Here is a 20149-nt window from a genome sequence, read left to right on the forward strand (position 1 = left end):
AGAGCTGCTGGGATCCGGTTCTGCAGACACCGGCGCTCGGGGCCAACAACAGCAGGAGCCCCAACAGCCTCTCTGTGCCGTGCAGGGACACGAGCACGAAGGTTTATCTGGCCGTAGCCCCCGCTGCATTGTTCACGTAGGTACGCCTGAGAACAAACAGCCATACAGAACTCCACGTGGGGCACCTTGAGAGCACCCACAGCCGTGACGAAACGCACAACCAGGCACACAGCAGCGCCCACCTCCTTCTCTCCAAAGCTCAGGTCATTCCTCACGTGCCCCTCTGCTCATGAGGGCAACCAGCCCGTGGCTGTGAGTGACAAGGCTGTTTGGACACCAGCTGCCCCCTTGGGCAGGGGAACTCCCGCCGCCCGGGCTGGCAGCAGCCGCGCTGCCGGCGCTCGCGCCACCTCGGCTCCGCGCTGCGGAAACCGCTGCGAGGGCGCGGGGAGCAGCGCCCAGCTTCCCACAGACATCGGCAGTCTGCGCGCACGAGGACAAACGAGGCGTTTCTAAGGGGCTACTGAAGTAGCGTATGGACTCTGCTACATCTGGCTAATGATCTCGTTCTCTTCCTCAATATAAGCTTTCCTACCAGGACAAAAAACCCCACAACCCTAATAAACTGAACCTTATATACCTGAAATCATATGTAATTTTAACGGTAGCATACAGGTTATTACAGCCATGTGATCTCTGTAGTATTACAGATGCTATTTGAACATGGATTTTTCATCAAACACGCCAGCAAAGTCCCAAATATTTCCATTTAATTCCTTGTGCAATAAAATGATAAGAAAGGAGCCATTTGAGTTGAAGTGCTGCTGGTATCTTTCTAGTTTCCCAGCTCCCCACTGTTCAGAAATCAAAGCTCTAATCAGTATTAAGGCTCAGAGGTGCTGAACCGCAAAAGATTCCGTGCGCGTACGGTACAGGGTAAACGGGCTCGGTCTTACCTTTCCAGAGGCGCGAACACGGAGCCGCCTCCTGCTGATAAGCAGCAAGAAAGCAGAGGTGCCATGAGCTGTTGCAGCCCAGATCATGGATAATTTTTAGCAGCACACTGATAAAAGCTGCAGCTACTCTGATGTGCCGTGTTCGGGCACTTTGTGAAGAGGGAGGTGAAATACCAAGTCCTTTAGAAAAGTCTTTGCTGTCATTCCGCGGCGGATGCGGGTCTGGGTTGGTCAGTGTGATGATCTGGCACGCTCAGTTATACACACAAGTCAGACTGTAACGAACACATTCAGACAGCCCGGTACGGACAGTCAGCAAATTACATCTCCACCATTGCTATGGCGATCATCAAAACGCACACCAGCTCAGGCTGTTTTAATGGCCATAGTGACCACGTTGGAACCCAGTTCTTTGGAATGGTTTGCACAATTGTCTCCACAATTTAGAAGCAGGGAGTGCCAGGTGTTTTTACAAAAATACTCTTAGAAGTGTGGATAGAGATTCTTAAAAGAGCCCTGGCAGTGATGGAATGGAATGGTTTTGCCCTCTCCTCGCTCCACTTGCAGAACCAAAGCTGTCTCTTCAGGAATAAAATAAAATGAAACAACCAAAAACAAACCCAAGACGTAAACCAGCCAACGTGTGTGTGGAAACACAGTCACTGCGCAGTACTGCTCTGCGCCTGCCAAGCGCAATTACCAAACCAGCTAATTGCTCTCCCTGCGGGACAGCGCCGCCCCATGCCCTAAGCCCCACCCCAAAGCCCCGCCCCACCACGTGCCACACCCCAAAGCCCCGCCCCACCACGTGCCACGCCCCAAAGCCCCGACTGGTCTGCAAGGTGCTCCAGCCGTGCCAGCTGCGTTGCCTGCGCGCGCGTGAGCCAGGACGGCGCGGGGACAGCTGCGCTGGGCCGCCACCGCGCACAAAGGCCCCGGCTCCTGCTGCCTCTGTGCTGCCACCACGCGCCGCGGCACCCGCATGGTGGGCACCAGCACGGCTGCGGGCACCGGCACGGCTGCGGGCCGGGCTGGCAGCACGAAGCGGCTGCTGGGCCCATGCAGACACACGGACACTCAGACACACGGACACTTGGCCCCACGGTTCCGAGCGCAGCAGTAGCAGGTCAGAGGGAGCTCGGAGCCCCCGCCCCGCTCTGGGGGGAGGTACCGCACAAATCCCGCAGTCAGCTGTTCCTTTTACCTTTTTGTTCTACCCAGCACTTCCTCAAGAGCACTGTCATCTCTGGCTTGGGCATTCTACTCATCATCTACGAGTTCATGTTGCCGTTTCCGCCCTGAAAGGAAAGAGTCCCACAGTCAGTCATTTGCCGCGCGAGGAAGGGGCCGGTTTGCCAGCGCTCCTGCCAGCGCTCCACGCACAGGCCGCGGCTCCGCGGCCCGCGGGGCCCAGCTGCGTCCCCTCCCTGTCCCACACCGCCCGGGCCGTGCTGGCTGCAGACACGGAGCCCGCCGCCCGCACGCAGCGGCCGGTGCTCCGCGCTGCTGGAGGGACGAGGCAGCGACGCGCGGAGGACAAACGCCCAGCAACTACAGCAGAGACTTGTGCCCAGCAAACACCTTTATTTGATTTTACAACATTCTGAAAGTGTTCAACTACAGGAAGAAGCAGCAACCCAGCGCTGAGGAAGCACACTTGATGGCAGGGAAGGCTTCACTTCATATCACACGAGGCGAATTAAAAGTAAAACTGAACACAGGCGTACTAGGCAGAGATAAAAAAATCAATTTTCTCAACGAGATAACACGAGGGGCTCCCACGGGGGCGGCAAATTCTGGAAGAGAGAGAGAGATTCTATTTTATGGGAAGAGATTCAATAACCATTCTTTTCCCATAAAGCTAGTGATGGAGGATCGTCACTGCTCCATAGACACGCTGCGCACATTTCAGGACAACGGCAACAGAAAATCGATAGCATCTTTCATACGTGAAAAGACATTATCTCTATGGACTCCAAATACTAACAAATGGGACCAGAGATGACCTTTGGTGCGATTTGGGAGTCAGCACTAATCTGGCCGACAGCAGAGGGGAACTCGGCTGGTCCGCATCCGTGGATCGTTTCCCTTCCAGCGCTGCCCCAGGACGCCGGGAGCTGCTCCGGCGTACAAAGGGACGCGGCACACGCGGCCACAGGGGCCGGCGGAGCCAGGTCTGACCCCACCGCGCTGCCCCCGCCGCACAGATCGCGTCCCCACGCACCGCGATGCCACCGCGCGGCGGCACCCCCGCGGGGGAGCGCTGCACCCCAGCCCAAACTGGGCAAGCCAGGAAAGCACAAAAAGTACTCTCTTTTTTTTCTCCAGGTTGCTTTTTGCCATAGATGTGACACTTCCTCTGTTACAATTTAGGAGTTTAAAGAGCTACCTCCACATGCTCAAACGGCCCAGTTCATGTTTAGGTCCCTAAAGCCATATTTCTCTCTTCCTATATTTCCCTGCCAAGAGGTGACATCTGTGGACTGTTCCCCAACAAACTGCCTGGAATCACCTGTGAAGCGCGTGGAACAGCAGCCGGAGCGGCAATGAGCGGCTGTGCCCTGAGGAAAGCGCCACATCGCTCTGGGTACAGGAGGGATTCCCAGGAACACTGATGTCCCCGAGGAGCACACGATTCCCAAGTCACGTTACAACCAAAATCTATGGTAAATGGCGTTGCCACGGCAACCGACATCCTCAGAACTCGAGTCTTCTTTGCGTTTTTGCAGACTCAAAGGCTCCTGGACCACGTGGATAACGCTGAGCGCAGCAGGTGAGCAGCGCAGACCCGGCGCGGGGAGCAGAACTGCACAGCACCACCAACGCTTCCTCGTTAATTACCCGTGCGTTGGAAAGAGACTTATTAAGACATTCCTGGTTTCAAACAGAACCGCTGAGCTTTGGAAGGGGAAGCACGGCTTGAGCCCCCGGCGAGGCTGCCCTGGGGGCAACAAAAGGGCTTTCGAAGCTGCTCTTTGGGGACAGCGGCAACCGGACCGGGGACGGGGCACCCGCTCTGCCCTTCGGGGACAGCGGCCCCGCACGAGCCCCAGGACACAGCAGCCACAGCAGCCACAGCAGCCACAGCAGCGCCCGTCCCAGCGCGCGCGGGGAGAGCGCAGCCCCGGGAGCAATCCCGCGGACACCCCGCGGACACCCCGCTCCCCGCCTCCGGCCATCTCCGCCGGTCTGTGACCGGCAGCGCTCGGCGAGCGCCCTCTCGTGGCTCAGCCCGCGCGCTTCCCACCCGGTGCCTCGGAACACGCGGCGCAGGGCGGCGGGGGCACCGGCTGCCCCGCTACCGGCAGCTCCTGCGAGTCAAACGCCAAGAGCCAACGTCCCGGCCCCGCATCGTCCCGCGCCCGAGACAGCGGCCCCGCCGCGGCCGTTCTCCGCCCCCCTCACCTGGGACCGGAGCGGGCACAGCCCCGACCGCCGCGGCTCCGCCGGCCCGGGCCCCGCGGCACAGCCGCCCGGACCCTCCCCTCCCGGGGCGCCGCGCGGGACGGAGGGGACGGAGGGGACGGAGCGGCCGCGGCGGCACCGGCGGGCCGGGCGCTCAGCGGCGGCAGCTCGCGGCGGGCGCGCGGGTCCGCGCGGGAACGCTCCGGCGGGGCGCGCGCATGCGCGGGACGGGGAGGCGTGGCAAAGAGTCTGGAGGAAAAACACGCACGCGCTTTAAGCCGCGTTACCGCGCATGGACAAACACCGGGAAGGGCACACGCGCTGTATGGCGCCAACGTGCGCATGCGCCTTGAACAGTAATTTATGCGCATATACAAACAATGTAAAGAGTGCATGCGCTTTAAAACATATATTGTGCGCATGCGTGGGCGATGTGGCGGCCACGTGGTCTTGCACGTGAGAAATTGCGCATGCGCTGTAACACGTGTATGCGCGCGTGCGCGGGTACTGTAGCGGGCACATGCGCTTTAAGACAGAACTCGCGCATGCGCAGCGCGGTCAGCTGCGCGCTCTCGCGGTGCCGGCCCGGGCGCGCGGGGTGAGAGGTCGGGAAGATGGCGGCGGCCGTGGCGGAGGAGGCGCCGGACAACCAGGACTACTACTCGCTGCTCAACGTGCGCCGGGAGGTGCGGCCGGCGGGCCGGGCCGGGGCTGCGCCGGCCGAGCGGCGGGGCCGGAGGCCGTGACCCGTGACCCCGGTGCCCCGGTGCGGCGCTGCCCGGGCGGGGCGGGAGTGGGGGCCGAGCCCCGGCCCCGCGTGTCCGGCCCGCGGCCGCTCGTTCGGCGGCGCCCCGGGCGGGGAGCGCGCGGCTCCGCCAGGCGCCTCTCGGGAAACGCGGGAGCGGTTTGCGGGCGCGAGCGGCCGGGCCGCCCGGCGGGGTTCGGTCACCGCGCGGCAGCGGCGCCGGGACCCCGAGCGGCAGCGGCGCCGGGACCCCGAGCGGCAGCGGCGCCGGGACCCCGAGCGGCAGCGGCCCCGGGACCCCGAGCGGCAGCGGCCGCCGCCGGCCCGGAGCTCAGCGCGCCCGTCCCGAGGGGGCTCTGCGGGACCGGGGGGTAGCACTTGCCCAAAACAATAACGCACAAGCACCGGTTGCTGGGTGTGTCTTGTACTTTTATACCGGGATGCACACTGGTGAGCTGTTGCTGTCACTTATTGCACTATAGATAGTGTAGTGTGGAAAATAGCTCTGTGCAGAACTGAACGTTTTATCACCTCCTGTAATCAGACAGGAGCCCAGTGCCCATCCCGGGGGCGGTGGCAGCTGCTGGGCTCCCCGCGGGCCGATCCCGCGCGCGGCCCCTGCGCAGCGCGCTGCCCGCGCCCCAGCTCGCTCTCGCTGCCCCCGCAGGCGTCGCAGGAGGAGCTGAAGGGCGCGTACCGGCGGCTGTGCATGCTGTACCACCCCGACAAGCACCGCGACCCCGAGCTCAAGTCGCAGGCCGAGCGGCTCTTCAACCTCGTGCACCAGGCGTACGAAGGTCGGTGCGGGCTGAGCTCTGCGAGACCTCTGCGGGGGTTTCCGCGAGGGCGGGTGTGTCCTCCTGCTTGTGGAGAAGATTGGTACTACCAGAAAGTAATAAGAGGATTTGCTGATAGGCAGTGATGCTTCTGTCCTGTTCCTCAGAGGAGCAGTGCAGTATGAACTGCGTGATGAATGAGATGTGGAGTCTCCATCTCATTTCCTGCGCCTCGAAAATAATCTTGTCACCGCTTCCCTTAGTTCTGAAAAGAATCTCCCATAAGAGACTGAAAAGTCTCAAACAGAAAGGCAGTTTCCAATTTTACTTTTGAACGGACGCGTCCCAAGTTTCTGTTCTCTGTCACCTGCCTGTGGCCTCCAGTGGTTTTCACCATTTTCTGCATTTGTTCTTACGTGTGTGGAGACGGAGACAAAGACAACAGATTCAGAGCAGTTGGAGCTTTTTTCTGCTCCAAAGGTGCCACGGCCCTTTAAAATATTCTGAGCTAAGCTGACATTTACTGACATTACTGCCAGCACAGGCGGCGCGCAGCGCTGGGGCAGAAGGGACTCGCGGGGACCAGCCTGCAGCAGTTTGCAAATGTGGTGAGAGGCACCCGGAGCGCAGGTGCACCGGGGGCTGGTGGACCCTTCTGTGCCAGAATAGATGCCCCGTCCTGTGCTTTAATTATGAGTAACATGAGTGTGTTGGTCTGAAATTCGAGGAGAAGACCAAGACTGAGTTCTCTTTTGATTTTAACTTGCAGTGCTCAGTGACCCCCAGACCAGAGCCATCTATGACATATACGGGAGGAGAGGACTGGAAATGGAAGGCTGGGAGGTGAGAGAAACGGAGCGCCCTAAACCCGCCTTTATCACCATTCTTGTTTTGTTGAGCTGCACTGACACCCTCACAGTAATAAATTCCTGTTTGAAGGCACCCTCACTTAGTTATTTCTCTCTCCGCGGAAACACCATGATGGGTTTTCAAAGAACACTTGAGCTTTTCACTTGACAAGGGAACAATAACCCCAACATTCAGAGTTCCCTCACAGGGTATTACCGTGACAGGCCACGTCTTTGTCCGGGGCCATCCCTCAGCTCCTGTTTGTAATTGCTTTCGGAGCAGGTTGTGGAACGGAAGAGAACCCCAGCTGAAATCAGGGAGGAATTTGAGCGTTTGCAGAGGGAGAGGGAAGAGAGGAGGCTGCAGCAGCGCACCAACCCAAAGGTAACGCAGGCGCTCCGTCCCGCTCGAGACCGCAGCTCCGAGTTCTGCCGAACGTGCGAGGTGTGATGAGCCTGGAGCGGGGGCTGCAGGATCAGCCCCTCTGGCGTCCGCACCGCCTGAGTTACTGTGTCTCTGCTGATTAGGTAGTTGCTCTGGACAACGTAGGGAAACAGGTGACTCTGAGCAGCAATCCTCTCTTGAAAGTTGGTTGGTTTGGTTTCTTTTTCTTGTTGAAACATGTAAGAGCAAATATCTCTTTCAGCAATTTCAAGAAAACAGACCTAATGCTGAAATGTTTATGATTTTTCCTACTGAAAGACTGTCTTTTATCTAGTTTATTTTATGATTTATATTGCTGGTTTAGAATAATGTAATCATTTACGTTTGTCTTGAATGTGTAAGAAATGCATTTTAGCGTGGAAAAGGTAATTGCAGAACAAGAAAAAACTGCAAAAAACCTGCAAGGATGCTCTAGCCATGTGGCGGATACGTGTTGGGTGTTTGTTAATGCCAAGTAAGTTACTCGTCATTCCTTAGGGAACAATTAGTGTTGGAATAGACGCCACTGACCTCTTTGATCGTTACGATGAAGAGTACGAAGATGTGCCCGGGAGCAGCTTTCCGCAGATCGAGATAAACAAGATGCACATCTCGCAGTCCATCGAGGTGAGGGGCAGGAGCGGCGCGAGCGGGGCCCACGGCGCAGAGCAGCGGCACGCGAAACGCCCCGTGCCTTCGTTTTGCAGGCACCGCTGACCGCCACGGACACAGCGATACTGTCTGGTAACCTTTCCACCCAGAACGGGAACGGAGGGGGATCCATCAACTTTGCTCTGAGACGAGTGACATCTGCCAAGGGCTGGGGAGAGGTAAGAGCATGAGCTGTTCCGTATTCCTGCATCCAGTCCGTTTCAGGCTGCTTGGGTTAGTTACCTCGTGATTGTTTTCTTTAGGGAACTTTAGCTCTGTGTCATCTCCCATTGTCTGCATTCTGTAGAACGTAGGAAAAGGAATTCTGAAAGGAATTTGAGAAAAAAGGAAGGCTAAGCCTTGGTTTTTCTTTCCCCTTTGCATTTGGCTGTGCGTTTTGGGCTTCACTTACACTGACGGAATTGTCACCCGTTGTCTCCAGGCCCTTTCTGATCCCCTGGTCCAAAGGCTGCCAGGTGCCGCCCGGCGCTGCCAGCGTTCGCCTTCCTTCCAAAACCGCTCTGCTCACAGGGGAATAAGTTGTGGGGGCAAAGAGTTTGACTGCCAGGCAGACACGATCTGAGTAGCTGGAAGGTCCCGTGTTACACCTGCAAGCTGCGCCTGGCCAGAGCAGCGGCTCTGGGGCGCCGCGGGGGCTCTGGGGCGCCGCGGTGGCTCTGGGGTGCCGCCATGGCTCTGGGGCGCCGCCGTGGCTCTGGGGCGCCGCGGTGGCTCTGGGGTGCCGCCATGGCTCTGGGGCGCCGCGGTGGCTCTTCCTGCGCTGCCCCCCCAGCACGTCCAGCTCCTGCCCACCTGCTTCCTCAGCTTGGGAGAAGTGGGAGTTTTCCTCTGCAAAGCCAGCAGGAAAGAGAGGATGCTGAAATGCGTGCTGGATGTCACTCGGATGTGTAAAATGTCTGTGATGTAAATGACACTTGCCAAGTACTTTGTCACTGTTGTCAAAGATGTTCTCTTGTAACAATTTGGCATTGTGCTTTCGAACAGTTGGAGTTTGGAGCAGGAGATCTTCAGGGGCCTCTCTTCGGTCTGAAGATATTCCGTAATCTTACACCAAAATGGTAAATAGAAAAATGGTCTAATGGTTAATATTCCACACTAAGGAGCTGAATGGCTTGAATTCTCTTCAGTGTTGCTTCTGCATTTGTTTTCTGTCCCACAGAATGAGGCGTTAAGATTGTGCTTTAGTACTGATCGAAATGCTTATATTCTTTTTTGTGCGTTGGTGTCCTCCATTTTCATACTTCAGTTTAAGCAAGGTCCGTGTTCTGCTTCCTTAGGTCTGTATTTGATCTTGTCATGAATTTGTGATCCTTGAGGTGTGATCTCACAATCGGAGCGACAGAAGTTTGCTCTGGAAGCAGAACAAAAAATCGGGGTGCTCTTCAGGGGCTTCTGTGTGTGAGAGATGGAGTAACTTAACAAACATGCCATTCCTCAGAGCTTATACAGGGATCTTGTTCCCTGTAGAGCCCTTTAACGCTGGGCTTGGGAGCTGGTGCTCGAGGATTATTGAACAGCAGGGCTGCCGTGTTCCAGCAGCCGAGGCTTCTGCCTCTGCGGAAGAGCGGGACTTTATCTGCCTGCGGCAAGAAGGGCCGAGGCGGCAGGTCGCCCGCTGCCTTGGCCTCAGCGCTGTGGCGCAGACCTGTACCCCAGCCCCCGAGCCGGCTCCTCTGGGCGATGCCCTGGTCAGTAGTCTAAGGCAGCTCTGAGTTGTCCCTGAAACCCTTGGGTGTGGTGCTGCTTGCAGGACGGTCTGTGTTCGGCGCGGCTCCGGGAAGGCAGGGCGCTGGGGCCGTCCGGAGCCCGTGTGTGCTCACTGCTGACGCTTTGCTCGTCTCTCCTAGTTTCGTCACTACAAACTGCGCCCTGCAGTTCTCGTCGCGCGGGATCCGGCCGGGCCTCACCACGGTCCTGGCCCGTCACCTGGACAAGAACACGATGGGCTACCTGCAGTGGCGCTGGGGCATCCAGTCAGCCATGAACACCAGCATTGTCCGCGACACCAAAACCAGCCACTTCACCGTGGCCCTGCAGGTGAGAATCCCGTGGCTGGGCGCAGGGGGCAACAATACCAGCCCATGGGAGGGAAATGCCTCAGCTTTTCCAGCCCAGCAGTATTTTGGCTTGGGACGAGAGGATAATGGAGCAGTTGGTACAGTGTGGTGTGAACATCTAACGGCAGAGCCCAGCACTTTGCACCCAACGTTGTCGTATTGAGTGTGGATCAGCTCGGATGAGGGTCGGGATGCACCGCGCGGGCTGCAGAGATTGCAGCTGTGACGAGCGAGCAGCAGGCGTTGCTGTGTGCTCTGTGCCACGCAAAGGATAAGAAGGGAAATTTGGGGACATTCGGTGGTGGGTGAGGGTACGTTTCCATACATTTGTGCCTCTTGTATTTCAGCTGGGAATCCCCCATTCTTTCATGATGGTCAGTTATCAGCATAAGTTTCAGGATGAGGATCAAACACGAGTGAAAGGTTCTCTCAAGTAAGTGTTCAAGAGGAAATTCACATTGCTCACGGCCTGAAGAATGTGTCCTCTGCTGCTGTCGTAGGCTGCGGGCTCCGCACAGATCAAATGCTTCTGTTGTGTCTTTGGGAATCTGCTTTTCATTAACTAAACCTGGCGAATGCTGCAGTGGGTGCCTGGGAGGCTTAGCTCGCTGCGCCCCTTTGCACAAGTGGAACTTGCAACACTTGTGTGTGGTGTCTCTATACCGTCACCAATGAGAAAGCTAGAGCTTCTTGTAGCCTGTTTGCTACTCTGCAAACTGAAAAGGTTAATCTCACCGTCTAGATACACCCTGAATCTTCCAGTAGCCAGCATCTGCTGCACACGGATATGTTTCCATGTTTTACTTGTTGGGGAACTGCAGAATTCAGTAAAGAGAAATTCAGGAGTCTTCCCTGTCTCACCAGTTTTTGGTTCTGTCGTTCCAGGGCGGGTTTCTTTGGGACCATAGTGGAGTACGGAGCAGAGAGGAAGATCTCCAGGCACAGCATTTTAGGAGCCACCGTCAGTGTTGGTGTTCCCCAAGGAGTGTCTTTGAAAATCAAGTCAGTTCAAGATTACAACTCTAGATTGCAGAGGCTGACCATAACCCGCCTTATCTCTTTCCAATATTCAGGTGGGAAGGTCCCAGTCTTAGGGCAGTACAGATATATTGATATATCACGATGGGAGGCTGCAGCTGCCCTCGCCCTAACGCGCCGTCAGGACTGGCGTGTGCCCTCTGCGGGTGCTCGCTCAGGGCACGCGTGTGCGCGGGGGCGTCAAATATTCCGAAAATACAGCTTAAAGTAAGGTTTGGAGCATTATGGTAAGTGGATGGAAGATTTCAAAAAATATTATTAGTAGGAATGGATTTGATTGCCTTTCAGTTTTTGTAACACTGTACACAAATGTGAACTTGGATTGGTGAAGTACTGTTGACTAACATGGGCGATTATACTGTGAGCCAGGTGCAGTTCACAAAGCGGGCAGGACTTTTTAGAGTTCGTATACTGTGGTGCATTTTTAGCTGGTGCCAGCAGAGGGCAAGCCGGGGTGCAGAAACCGCCAAGGGGGGACGAACTCGGTCCCAAGAAGACTAAGGTTTTCTAAGATAAATATGATTATAAGTTGGGAGAATATTAACGTACACTTTCCTTGAAGATACATGCCAGTGTTGTGAACACAGATTTCTCTATAAGCATTTTCTTTTGATGATAATGTTGGTCCCCCTCCCTGGTGAAATTAATGACCCAATACATTCTCCTAAGATTCAAAAAACCATGTTAGAATGGTCAGACACTGTCACAAGAGATGTCTGCTCCGTCCAAGTCTGGCCCTGGGCAGTGCCAGCGGTCTGTCTCACAGTTGTCTTGTTCCAGGTTGCTGGATCCTCGTGCACTTGGCACACGCTGCTGCTCAGTGCACTTGATCAAGGCGTGAAACTCTGTTTCCTCTTACCTGCCGCTCTGTTTTGTCGTAGGCTGAACAGGGCCAGCCAGACCTACTTCTTCCCTGTCCACCTCACAGACCAGCTGCTGCCCAGTGCTGTGTTCTACGCCACCGTGGGACCTCTAGTTATGTACTTCGCCATGCATAGGTTAATTATCAAACCCTACCTCAGGGCACAGAAAGAGAGGTGAGCCCGTGAGACACTTGTAAATTCAGAGCTAGGCAGTCCCATCAGGCGGGAGCCTGGGGCAAAGGCTGGGACATCCAGCTGGGGCGCGGGGGCTCTGCATCACCAGGACTGCTGGAAGCCTACAAAAGTGCCCTGAACAGTGGGGAAGAGCTTTAAAACCGAGCTCCTTCGGGGGAGGTTGTGTGTCGGTTGTAGCTGGGGCGGGTGAGCAAACGTCTCCGCTTTGGGGCTGAGGCCCACAGACCTGACGTAGTGTTGACTCCTTGTGGCAGAGAGCTGGAGAAGCAGAGGGAGAGCACGGCCAGCGACATCCTGCAGAAGAAGCAGGAGGCGGAGGCTGCGGTACGTCTGGTCCTCAGTCCCCTGTTTCCACTTTGGACACAGCATCTGACCCTGCTTGATTTTGCTCTGCCCCTGCGTTGACAGGTCCGGTTAATGCAAGAGTCGGTTCGGAGAATCATTGAAGCGGAGGAAGCCAGAATGGGTAAAGATTACACCAGTTGCTTGTTCCGTGAATTTGGAGGGAGGAAGGAACGACACAAAGGCTGGGTGGTTGATGGGGAGAAATGCAAGATATCATGTCTTCATTTCCACCCTTAACAAAGCACAGCGTAATTGCTGTTGTGTGTGTAGTGGGGAAGTTCTATTATGATTTGGCTTCTGGTGCCTGAGCTTAGAAGGGATCTGATGAAGGTTGGGATGCGCTCTGAGGTGGGTCAGCAGGCTCAGCACAATAACCTGGACTCACCTCTTCACAAAACAGGTGCGTGTATGAATATGTGCTGAAGTTAAGAGGGTGAAGTTCAGGTTTCAGTAGTCTCTGGCTTACGCGCTTTGCTCCTGGATGATAATGGAAACCGGGATTCTGATATTTGTTAGAAATCTTCAGGAGAATGTTCCAAAGTGAACTGACATCCACTTGGACTGTCCCACCAGTGTGGCATTGAAGTCAGGGTGCTGTGTCCCGAGTGCTGGAGACTAACGAACACCCAAGCAGAAATGCTCTCCTGTCCGGGCAAGCGTGGGTCCCAGCAGGGAAAGTTTAAATACCATGAAAAGCGAGAGAAACTGGGGATGGTCTTTTCATCCGTGTCTTCGCAGCGGTTGGCGAAGCCTTTCCTCACGTCTGTGGTTTTGTGTGCGATGCAGGTTTGATTGTAGTGAATGCCTGGTACGGGAAGTTTGTTAATGACAACAGCAGGAAGAACGAGAAGGTGAAAGTGATAGATGTGACTGTGCCCCTGCAGTGCTTGGTGAAGGACTCCAAACTCATCCTCACGGAGTCGTCCAAGGTACGTGGCTGCGCTGGCACAGCCTGGACTCAAGAGCAGCAAGATTCTTGTTTTAATGACACCGTTCCCTGATGCTCGGTCTGTCTGTCCTGTGGTTCAAGGCTGGGCTGCCAGGTTTCTACGACCCCTGCGTGGGTGAGGAGAAGAGTTTGAAAGTGCTTTACCAGTTCCGAGGAGTCCTGCACCAAGTGATGTCAGCGGACAACGAGGCCCTTAGGATACCAAAGCAATGTAAGTAGCAAGGACCACGCCGCTGCTTCCCTCAGGAACCAGAGCAGGATCGCTTCTGCTCTGTGTGCCGAAGCACGCAGGACTGGGGTTCAGAGCCGGGGTTGCTGGAATGGACTGAGCAGGGTGTGTTTGGAGCGTGACCCGCGCGGCTCAGCAGCAGAACCGCAGCTGCCGTACCATCCCGCCTTGTGTTTCTAACTGGAGGGGGGATGCAGAGGCGTCCTGAGCGGCTGCTGTCCCTGCCTGGCGGTTCATGGCCGTGGGTGGCCCTTGAGGGCCGAGGTGAACCCATGGAGGCGAGTTGGAGGCCTGACAGTTTCCTCCTCGTCCCCATTTATCTACCTGCCAAAACGTTTTCCAGAATAACTCTGTGAAACCGGTATCTGATAGTGACAAGTTTTACTGGAATCCCTGTAGGCTGGGGACTTGGCTGAAGGGCACAAACCTCCTATTTACTCTAGACCAGCTCTCTGGCCCCACTTAAGAAGCATATTTAATTTACAAAGCTTCCATAATTATGTTTGAGATATATATGCTTAATTAGCAGCCAAAACTACTCCTGCCTGTCCCTGGTCCGGTGGTAAACTCAAGCTGGGCTGTGTCTTGTCCAGCAGAAGCGGTGTGTATCCCTTCCTTGTTCTCATCCACAGCTCACAGGATCGATGCGGATGGCTAATCTGGTGCGGCCATGTGCGTCCATTACGGCACCTGGGTCAACAGAAGCTACAAAACCTTCCCCTGGACACCAGAAGGTTGAGCAGAGACATTTTTATTTTTACACCCACATAGCGGGCGGTGTCCTCCCAGTCGCGTTAGGAGACAAAACGAGAGAACCTGCTTCTCCAGGTGGCTCCAAGGCAGCACTTCTCTGAATTGTGGCTCAGTATCCAATAAAGCACCGTGACCTCTGACTGCGCAGTGCTTTCTGCCGAGGTTGTGCGAGCGGGCGCCGAGCAGCCGCGTCTTCCCTGCTGCGACCTGGCCACGGCCCGTTTGTGCAGTCACACGCGTCCCTGCGCGGAGCGGGGAGGAAGACGTGATGCCCTCGCTGCTCCACACGCTCCTGGGGTAGGTGGCGGTCCTTCCTCTGCTCCTGAGGGGAGCTTCTCTGTGTGCAGCCTCTGTAAATCCTGGCGTTGGAGAGAGGACAGAGATTGTCATCTCGGATCCCTATTTGAAGTGTACTTGGTTAAGAACGAGTATGTTCAAAATGAAGTTCTTTGCCTTTTGTAGTAGCATGGACCTCTTCAGCGTGAATCCACCCCGCTGCTCGTTTCAAACGCTGCTATTCCAGTTAAGGACATAGGGTGTAATAGTCTTATTAATTCTTATGCCACCTAGAGTCATGTACTATCAAGGTTTTCAAGAGAGGAGGAAAGCAAGGGGGGTGGAAGGACGGTAATTCATGTCATTTGCTTCCAAGGCTGCATCTGTTCCCAGCTAATTTATTTCTAGGAAAAAAGGAACACAGTTAGTACAAGCAAACCAGAGCTGAGCCATCTTCCGGTTTCCCAGGTGCTAAGGCTGCTGCACGGAGCACAGCTGCTGAGCAGCAGAGCTGCGCGGGAGCCGAGGGAGCGGCACCCTGGGGCGTTTGGGGCTCCAGTGCTGCCGTGCGTGGGGACAGGGGAGGGAAGGAGCCGTCCTGGCGCAGCCCGTGGGCTGGGCGCTGGCGTTGCCGGCCGGCCTTCACCGGGCAGATGTGGCACAGCCCGAGGTCTGTTCCGAGGCCGCGGTGCCCGCTCCTGCAGCAACAGGGCTTGGGCGGGTGGGACGGTGCGGGGTCACCTTGGCCAGCGGTCCCGCCTGCCGGGACTTGCTGTGCCCGTGCCCGGCTGCCACACACCAGCTGCCTTCGGGCGCTTCCCACGAAGGGACAGCGGCCAGGACCACACGCTGCCGGTGCCAGCAGCACCCGGGCTCGCGCCGGCCACCGCACCCTGGGGCCGGTCCCTGCGGCAGGTCCCGCCGGCGAGCCCAGCGTGGCGTCCCGGCCGCCTCCAGCCGCTCCGTGCTCCTGCTGCCGCCTCCAGCCGCTCTGCGCTCCTGCTGCCGCCTCCTGCCCGGGGCTGCACCACGCTCTGCCTTGCAGCAGGGGCTGCGCCAGGAGCAGCTGCTCCAGGGAGCGGTGAGATACCGCCGGCACGGGGAGGACGTGCCAGCAGCGCTTCCTGCCATCCCGACTCGCACGGCGGTCAGGGGAGAGCGCTTGTAGTGCCACCTGCAGAACTGCTTTACACACCAGCAAATCATAACAGCAGACGCCCGAGTTCAGAATGAGACAAAATCATTGTTCACTTCTTTCACATTTAAGAAAAAAACATGGTTCCTTAAAACAGTTTTAATGAAAAAATAAAGTTCTGAATTAAACTATAATTATACATGGCTGAAAGTGATGAACTAAAAGAATGGAGATGTTACTTTTTTTCCTCTCTGCTGATATTGTAACGTGCTGGACTTGTCAGACACCATCTATTGGGATATATCTGAAAAGGTAACAGAAAAAGAGTCAGTCACATTGATTGGTATCGAACCTCTGTGAAAAAGAGCCAGTTCGTTTGGCAGCTCGCCCTTTCTCCATAAAGGCCTCAGGAACCTGCTCCGTGGAGGTCCAGTTGATGTGCAGACGCTACAAACACAGAGACACGATTTTCAGAGCAGGTCCAACGCTTGCACAGTTTGTGACTGGGATCTTCCAAAGCGTTTCTGTTTGCAGAGTGAAACGGCAGCACTTGAGAACTTTGGTTATTTTTCTGGCTGCAGAGAACAGTCAGGCAGCCGCGGGGGCAAGTCTTTGGCAAACTCCTCAGTGGCTCCGCATGGCTTCCGAAGGCAGCGTGCCACGGGTCACGGTCTTCAGATTCTACAGAAGCCGGAGCTGGTTTTCAGAACCTGGAGTCAGTTGTTGCAGCTTGGTGGAACGGGACTTTTATAAAGCAGCAGGACAGAAAGTTGAACGTTGAGCAGCTCCGCCATCCCGAGCGGGTCAGCAGAGCTGTCGCGGCGCTCGTGGCGGAGCCTCGGCCCCCGCCGTGCTGCTTGGCTGCCTGAAGCTTCGGCGGCCCCATGTCGGACGTCTGTGGGGCTGCCTGGCTCTCACCCCTGGTGAGCCAGTGCCGGGCAGGCAGGTGCTGCGAGGCGCCGCGCTCCGGCCGCGCAGCCCGCCTCGTTCTGCCGCCGTACCGGCCGGGCAGCCCCTCGCTCTCGCCACACGCAGCACGTGGGGCTCATCGGGTGTAGCTTCAGAGAACACCTTGAAACGGAAGCCAAATTAGTGTGATACGTACTGCTCGCTCTGGTCACCGAGGAACAACGCCACCGCCTCCGCGGCCTCACGCACGAGCCGTGACTGCCTCGTGTTTCTGAGCAGCTTTCCCTCAGCTGAGGCCCCACGAAGTCCCGTTGAGGAGCTGCATCAGCGGGGCCCTCGGTGCTCTCCTGTCCTCCCCACACCAGGCAGGTCCTCATTGCACTTGATCTTGCCAGCTGCACAGCCTGCGTTTGGTCTTTTCTGTATGATTTGTAACCAATAGGTTAAAGATTGCGGTTTTTGGATTACAAATCCAGTCTCAAAAAACAAACGGCAAAACCAAAAGTCAACTCAGCTGTAGCACTTGGACCAAAATTATCAAATCCCAAACCAGACCTGCCAAGTTTGAAGTTTACTATGGCCACTTCTACGGTCCATGTTGAATTCTGGGCTGAGAAAAGGGAGAGTCTTCTTAAAACAGCACCTTAGAGTTTAACAAAGGGCTGGGAAACAGCACAGACAGCATCCTCCGTACACACACTTGAGCCGATCATGCAAAACAAAGTCACAAAAAACCACCGTAAGAAGAGACCTTCAAGGAAGAAACCTGGTGTCGCTCGTCCCCAGCGCTGCATGTCCCGAAAGAGGGCGGCTCTTGTCCTTCAAACGCACCGGTCCCTCGGCAAGTCCCGTTCTCACCTCAGCGATGCCAATCACAGAACTCCCCTGCTGCCCGGGCCGGCTGGAGAGGAGGCGGATCGCGCGGAGGTCGGTTCGCATTGACGCTCGCTCCTATGGAGCCTTAGAATAGCTAAGATTGATATATACGGACAAATGGGCAGGTATAATATTACATCAAAATTAAAACATGTGGCCATTTACTTTTCAGACTCTTCACACAGATTCCCTCCTCCTCGTCTCCTCCCTCTTTGGAGGAGGAGTTTCCTAGCACAGCGAAGGGTTGCAGTTTCCCGATGGGATGAGAAAACATACGTGGCAAAGGTATTGTACATTCCCCAGACACCACCCAGTTCATAACGGTAACCAGACAAAACCCCACCGAACCCAGAGCTCAGTCTGTCCCTCGAGCTCCTCGGTCTCTAGCAGCAGTTTCAACCGGTCGGCCTCTTGCAGCCCTGGCTGCCCACGACCCGGCGATTCCTCGTCCCTGTGGGCGCAGGCCGGCCGGGCAGCCCCCAGCCTGAGCAGCAGCAGTTCGGGGGAGCCCTCCCCGGCCCCCGCTTGCCCGCCCGCCCAAGCAGCGCAGCAGCACGCGCCTCCCGCCCCTAGTCCAGAAAGCGCCTGCGCGAGCCCGTCCGGGAGCGGTTCGAGCGGCGAATGTCAAACTTGGAGTCCCGGCACTTCTGGCATATGTAGACCTCTGGGACGTTGGACTTGCGGATCTTGGCGCAGGAGAGGTGGATCCAGGTGTGGCACTCGTTGCACTCGATCATCGGCCGCCCGGCGAAAGGCTTCATGCAGAAGCAAGTGACCAGGTCCCACGAATCGTCGTCTGCAAAGAGAAACAGCGAGCTACGTTTTTAACAGCCAACGCTTCTGGCCTCAAATCGGCCATTTACCGTTGTGCTAAATCAATTGCCTGAGTTTCAAAGGCAGGATTTTTCCAGGTCTTAAGAGAAACTACTCTCAGCAATATGAGAGAAGCCATAACCCAGGAGAGGAGAAATGGCTGCTTCTATGAAGTCAAAGCTGTACAGTCAGTTTATTGCAAAAACAGCCAACCGACCCCTCTTCTTCCCCCAAAAACCCAGCTGCTACTGAATTCTGCCCGGCCAGCACACCTTGGCGTTAACCTCACGCTACAAGCACTAAAGAGACTGCGCATCAGCTCCACCTCCCGCTTCTGCCAGCCAGGCCACCTACCCGAATCCACCATGATGTCCTCATCGTCGCCAGTGCCGTCCTCATCCCGGAAGACCACCTGCTTGCCCTGGCGAATGACCGTCCGCTTGCCCACGCTCTGGATCTCCACCGTCTGCTCAGCCGCCGCAGCGGGGTAGGAGACGCTGGACGGCGTGTCCGAGTCCCACACCGAGCAGTGCTCGGCCGCAGACTGGGGGTCGCCCTCGGACGAGGGGCTCATCGGCGTCTCCACGTAAGAGTCCTCTGCTTCCAGCTCCAGCAGCTTCTCCTCATAGTCCTCCTCTGCAGACACCTCCGTTTCCCTCCTCTTCAGCTTCTTCTTCTTCCTGATCTTGTCAATTTGCTTTCGCTCCGGCAGGAAGTTGCCGGGTTTCGCCCTCTGGAACAGGGAACCGTACGGTTTCGCTCGCTTAAGCTGACTGAAGTTCTTTCTGTTCTTGGTGGGCAGAGAAATGGAAGAGGGGGTGTCATTGAACCGCGGATCCCAGCTATCGCTGTCAATCGTGCCACCGGTGCTGTTGGGAGGGCTGGGGCTGTTCCTCAGCGGCGCTTCCTGTGGAACGTGGAGCAGGCAGATCCGAGCGTTAATTCGGAGCCGATTGTCAGGGGGCACCGCGCCCGATCCCCCAGGCGCTGCCCCCAGGCCCGGCGCCCCCGGGCCGAGCCCCCCCCCCCCGTCCCCACAGCCGGGCAGAGCCCGGGGCGGCAGCGGGAGCGGCCCTGGACCCCGCGAGGCCCCCGGGCGCCCCGGAGCCCCCCCCAGCAGCTGGAGTTCCCCCTTTTGTTCCGGGGATACGGGCGCGGGGGCGGAACCTCCTCCAGCCGCCGACCGTGCGAACGCGCCCGGCAGCGCCGCCGCGCCCGGCGCCCTCACCTCCTGCGGGTACGGGATGTATCCGGCGTAGGCCAGGACGAAGGTGCAGAACTTGTTGAAGTCCTCCACGGTGCGGTGCCGCCGCGCGGCGGGGGACAGGTCCTGCGGGAGGGGCGGGTGAGCGCGGCCGCGCGGCGGGGAGGCGGCCGGGCCGGGGGAGGCGGCCGGGCCGGGGGGAGGCGGCCGGGCCGGGGGGAGGCGGCTCGGCCGGGGGAGGCGGCTCGGCCGGGGGAGGCGCCGCCGCTCCCCGCCGCCCCACCCCCACCCCCGCGGCAGCGGTCGCCGGGCAGCGCGCGGCTCCCGCCCGGCCCCCCCGGTCCCGGTGCCGGTCCCGGTCCCGTACCCCCCCCGCCCGCCCCGCCCGCCCCCCCGCCCCCGGTGCCGGTACCGGGCCCTCGGGCGGGCCGTCCCCCGCGGCACGACACGGCGCGGGGCGCCGCCACCGTTCCCCGCGCCGGCCCTCCGCGCTTGGGCGGCACAAGATGGCCCCGGGCCCGCGGCGGGGAGCGGGTACCGGCGGCCGGGCCGGGCCGGGCGACGGGAGACGCCCCCCCTTCCCCCGGTTCCACGGGGCTCCGGCTCACCTCCGGGGCGAACGGGGAGGTGCAGGAGTCGGAGTCCATGTCCTGGCGCAGGGGGCGGGGGCGGGGCCCGGGC

The 20149-nt window shown here is 57.6% G+C and overlaps 3 protein-coding genes across 5 annotated transcripts; 2 read left to right on the plus strand and 1 right to left on the minus strand.

Moving 5' to 3' along the window:
• Window positions 1-4942: 4942 nt before the first annotated feature.
• Window positions 4943-14395, plus strand: DNAJC11 (DnaJ heat shock protein family (Hsp40) member C11). Of its 2 annotated transcripts, XR_013923290.1 has the most exons (17): window positions 4943-5047; window positions 5774-5903; window positions 6652-6725; window positions 7014-7115; window positions 7653-7781; window positions 7862-7984; window positions 8811-8884; window positions 9674-9863; window positions 10231-10316; window positions 10769-10885; window positions 11803-11958; window positions 12234-12303; window positions 12388-12445; window positions 13111-13253; window positions 13355-13484; window positions 14135-14236; window positions 14331-14395. XR_013923290.1 is itself a non-coding variant. In XM_080359017.1 (16 exons), the coding sequence occupies exons 1-16, from the start codon at window positions 4976-4978 to the stop codon at window positions 14158-14160; spliced, it is 1680 nt and encodes a 559-aa protein (XP_080215143.1). In that variant the 5' UTR covers window positions 4943-4975; the 3' UTR covers window positions 14161-14395. The 2 variants fall into 2 exon arrangements, 1 of the variants encoding a protein (XP_080215143.1); XM_080359017.1 differs by having other exon boundaries at window positions 14135-14395.
• Window positions 14173-15764, plus strand: LOC308049210 (uncharacterized protein; the record flags this gene model as incomplete). Its single annotated transcript, XM_080358748.1, has 4 exons — window positions 14173-14236; window positions 14292-14295; window positions 14381-14552; window positions 14940-15764. 4 exons carry the CDS (start codon window positions 14173-14175, stop codon window positions 15762-15764), a joined length of 1065 nt encoding a protein of 354 aa, XP_080214874.1.
• Window positions 15053-20133, minus strand: PHF13 (PHD finger protein 13). 2 transcript variants are annotated; one of them, XR_013923291.1, is made up of 5 exons: window positions 20077-20133; window positions 19493-19594; window positions 18619-19171; window positions 17617-18247; window positions 17512-17526 (listed from the first exon to the last, which is right to left on the minus strand). XR_013923291.1 is itself a non-coding variant. In XM_080359018.1 (4 exons), the coding sequence occupies exons 1-4, from the start codon at window positions 20113-20115 to the stop codon at window positions 18021-18023; spliced, it is 921 nt and encodes a 306-aa protein (XP_080215144.1). In that variant the 5' UTR covers window positions 20116-20133; the 3' UTR covers window positions 15053-18020. The 2 variants fall into 2 exon arrangements, 1 of the variants encoding a protein (XP_080215144.1); XM_080359018.1 differs by having other exon boundaries at window positions 15053-18247.
• Window positions 20134-20149: the final 16 nt, after the last annotated feature.

This window comes from Nesoenas mayeri (assembly GCF_963082525.1).
Source record: "Nesoenas mayeri genome assembly, chromosome: 24".
NCBI lineage: Eukaryota > Metazoa > Chordata > Aves > Columbiformes > Columbidae > Nesoenas > Nesoenas mayeri.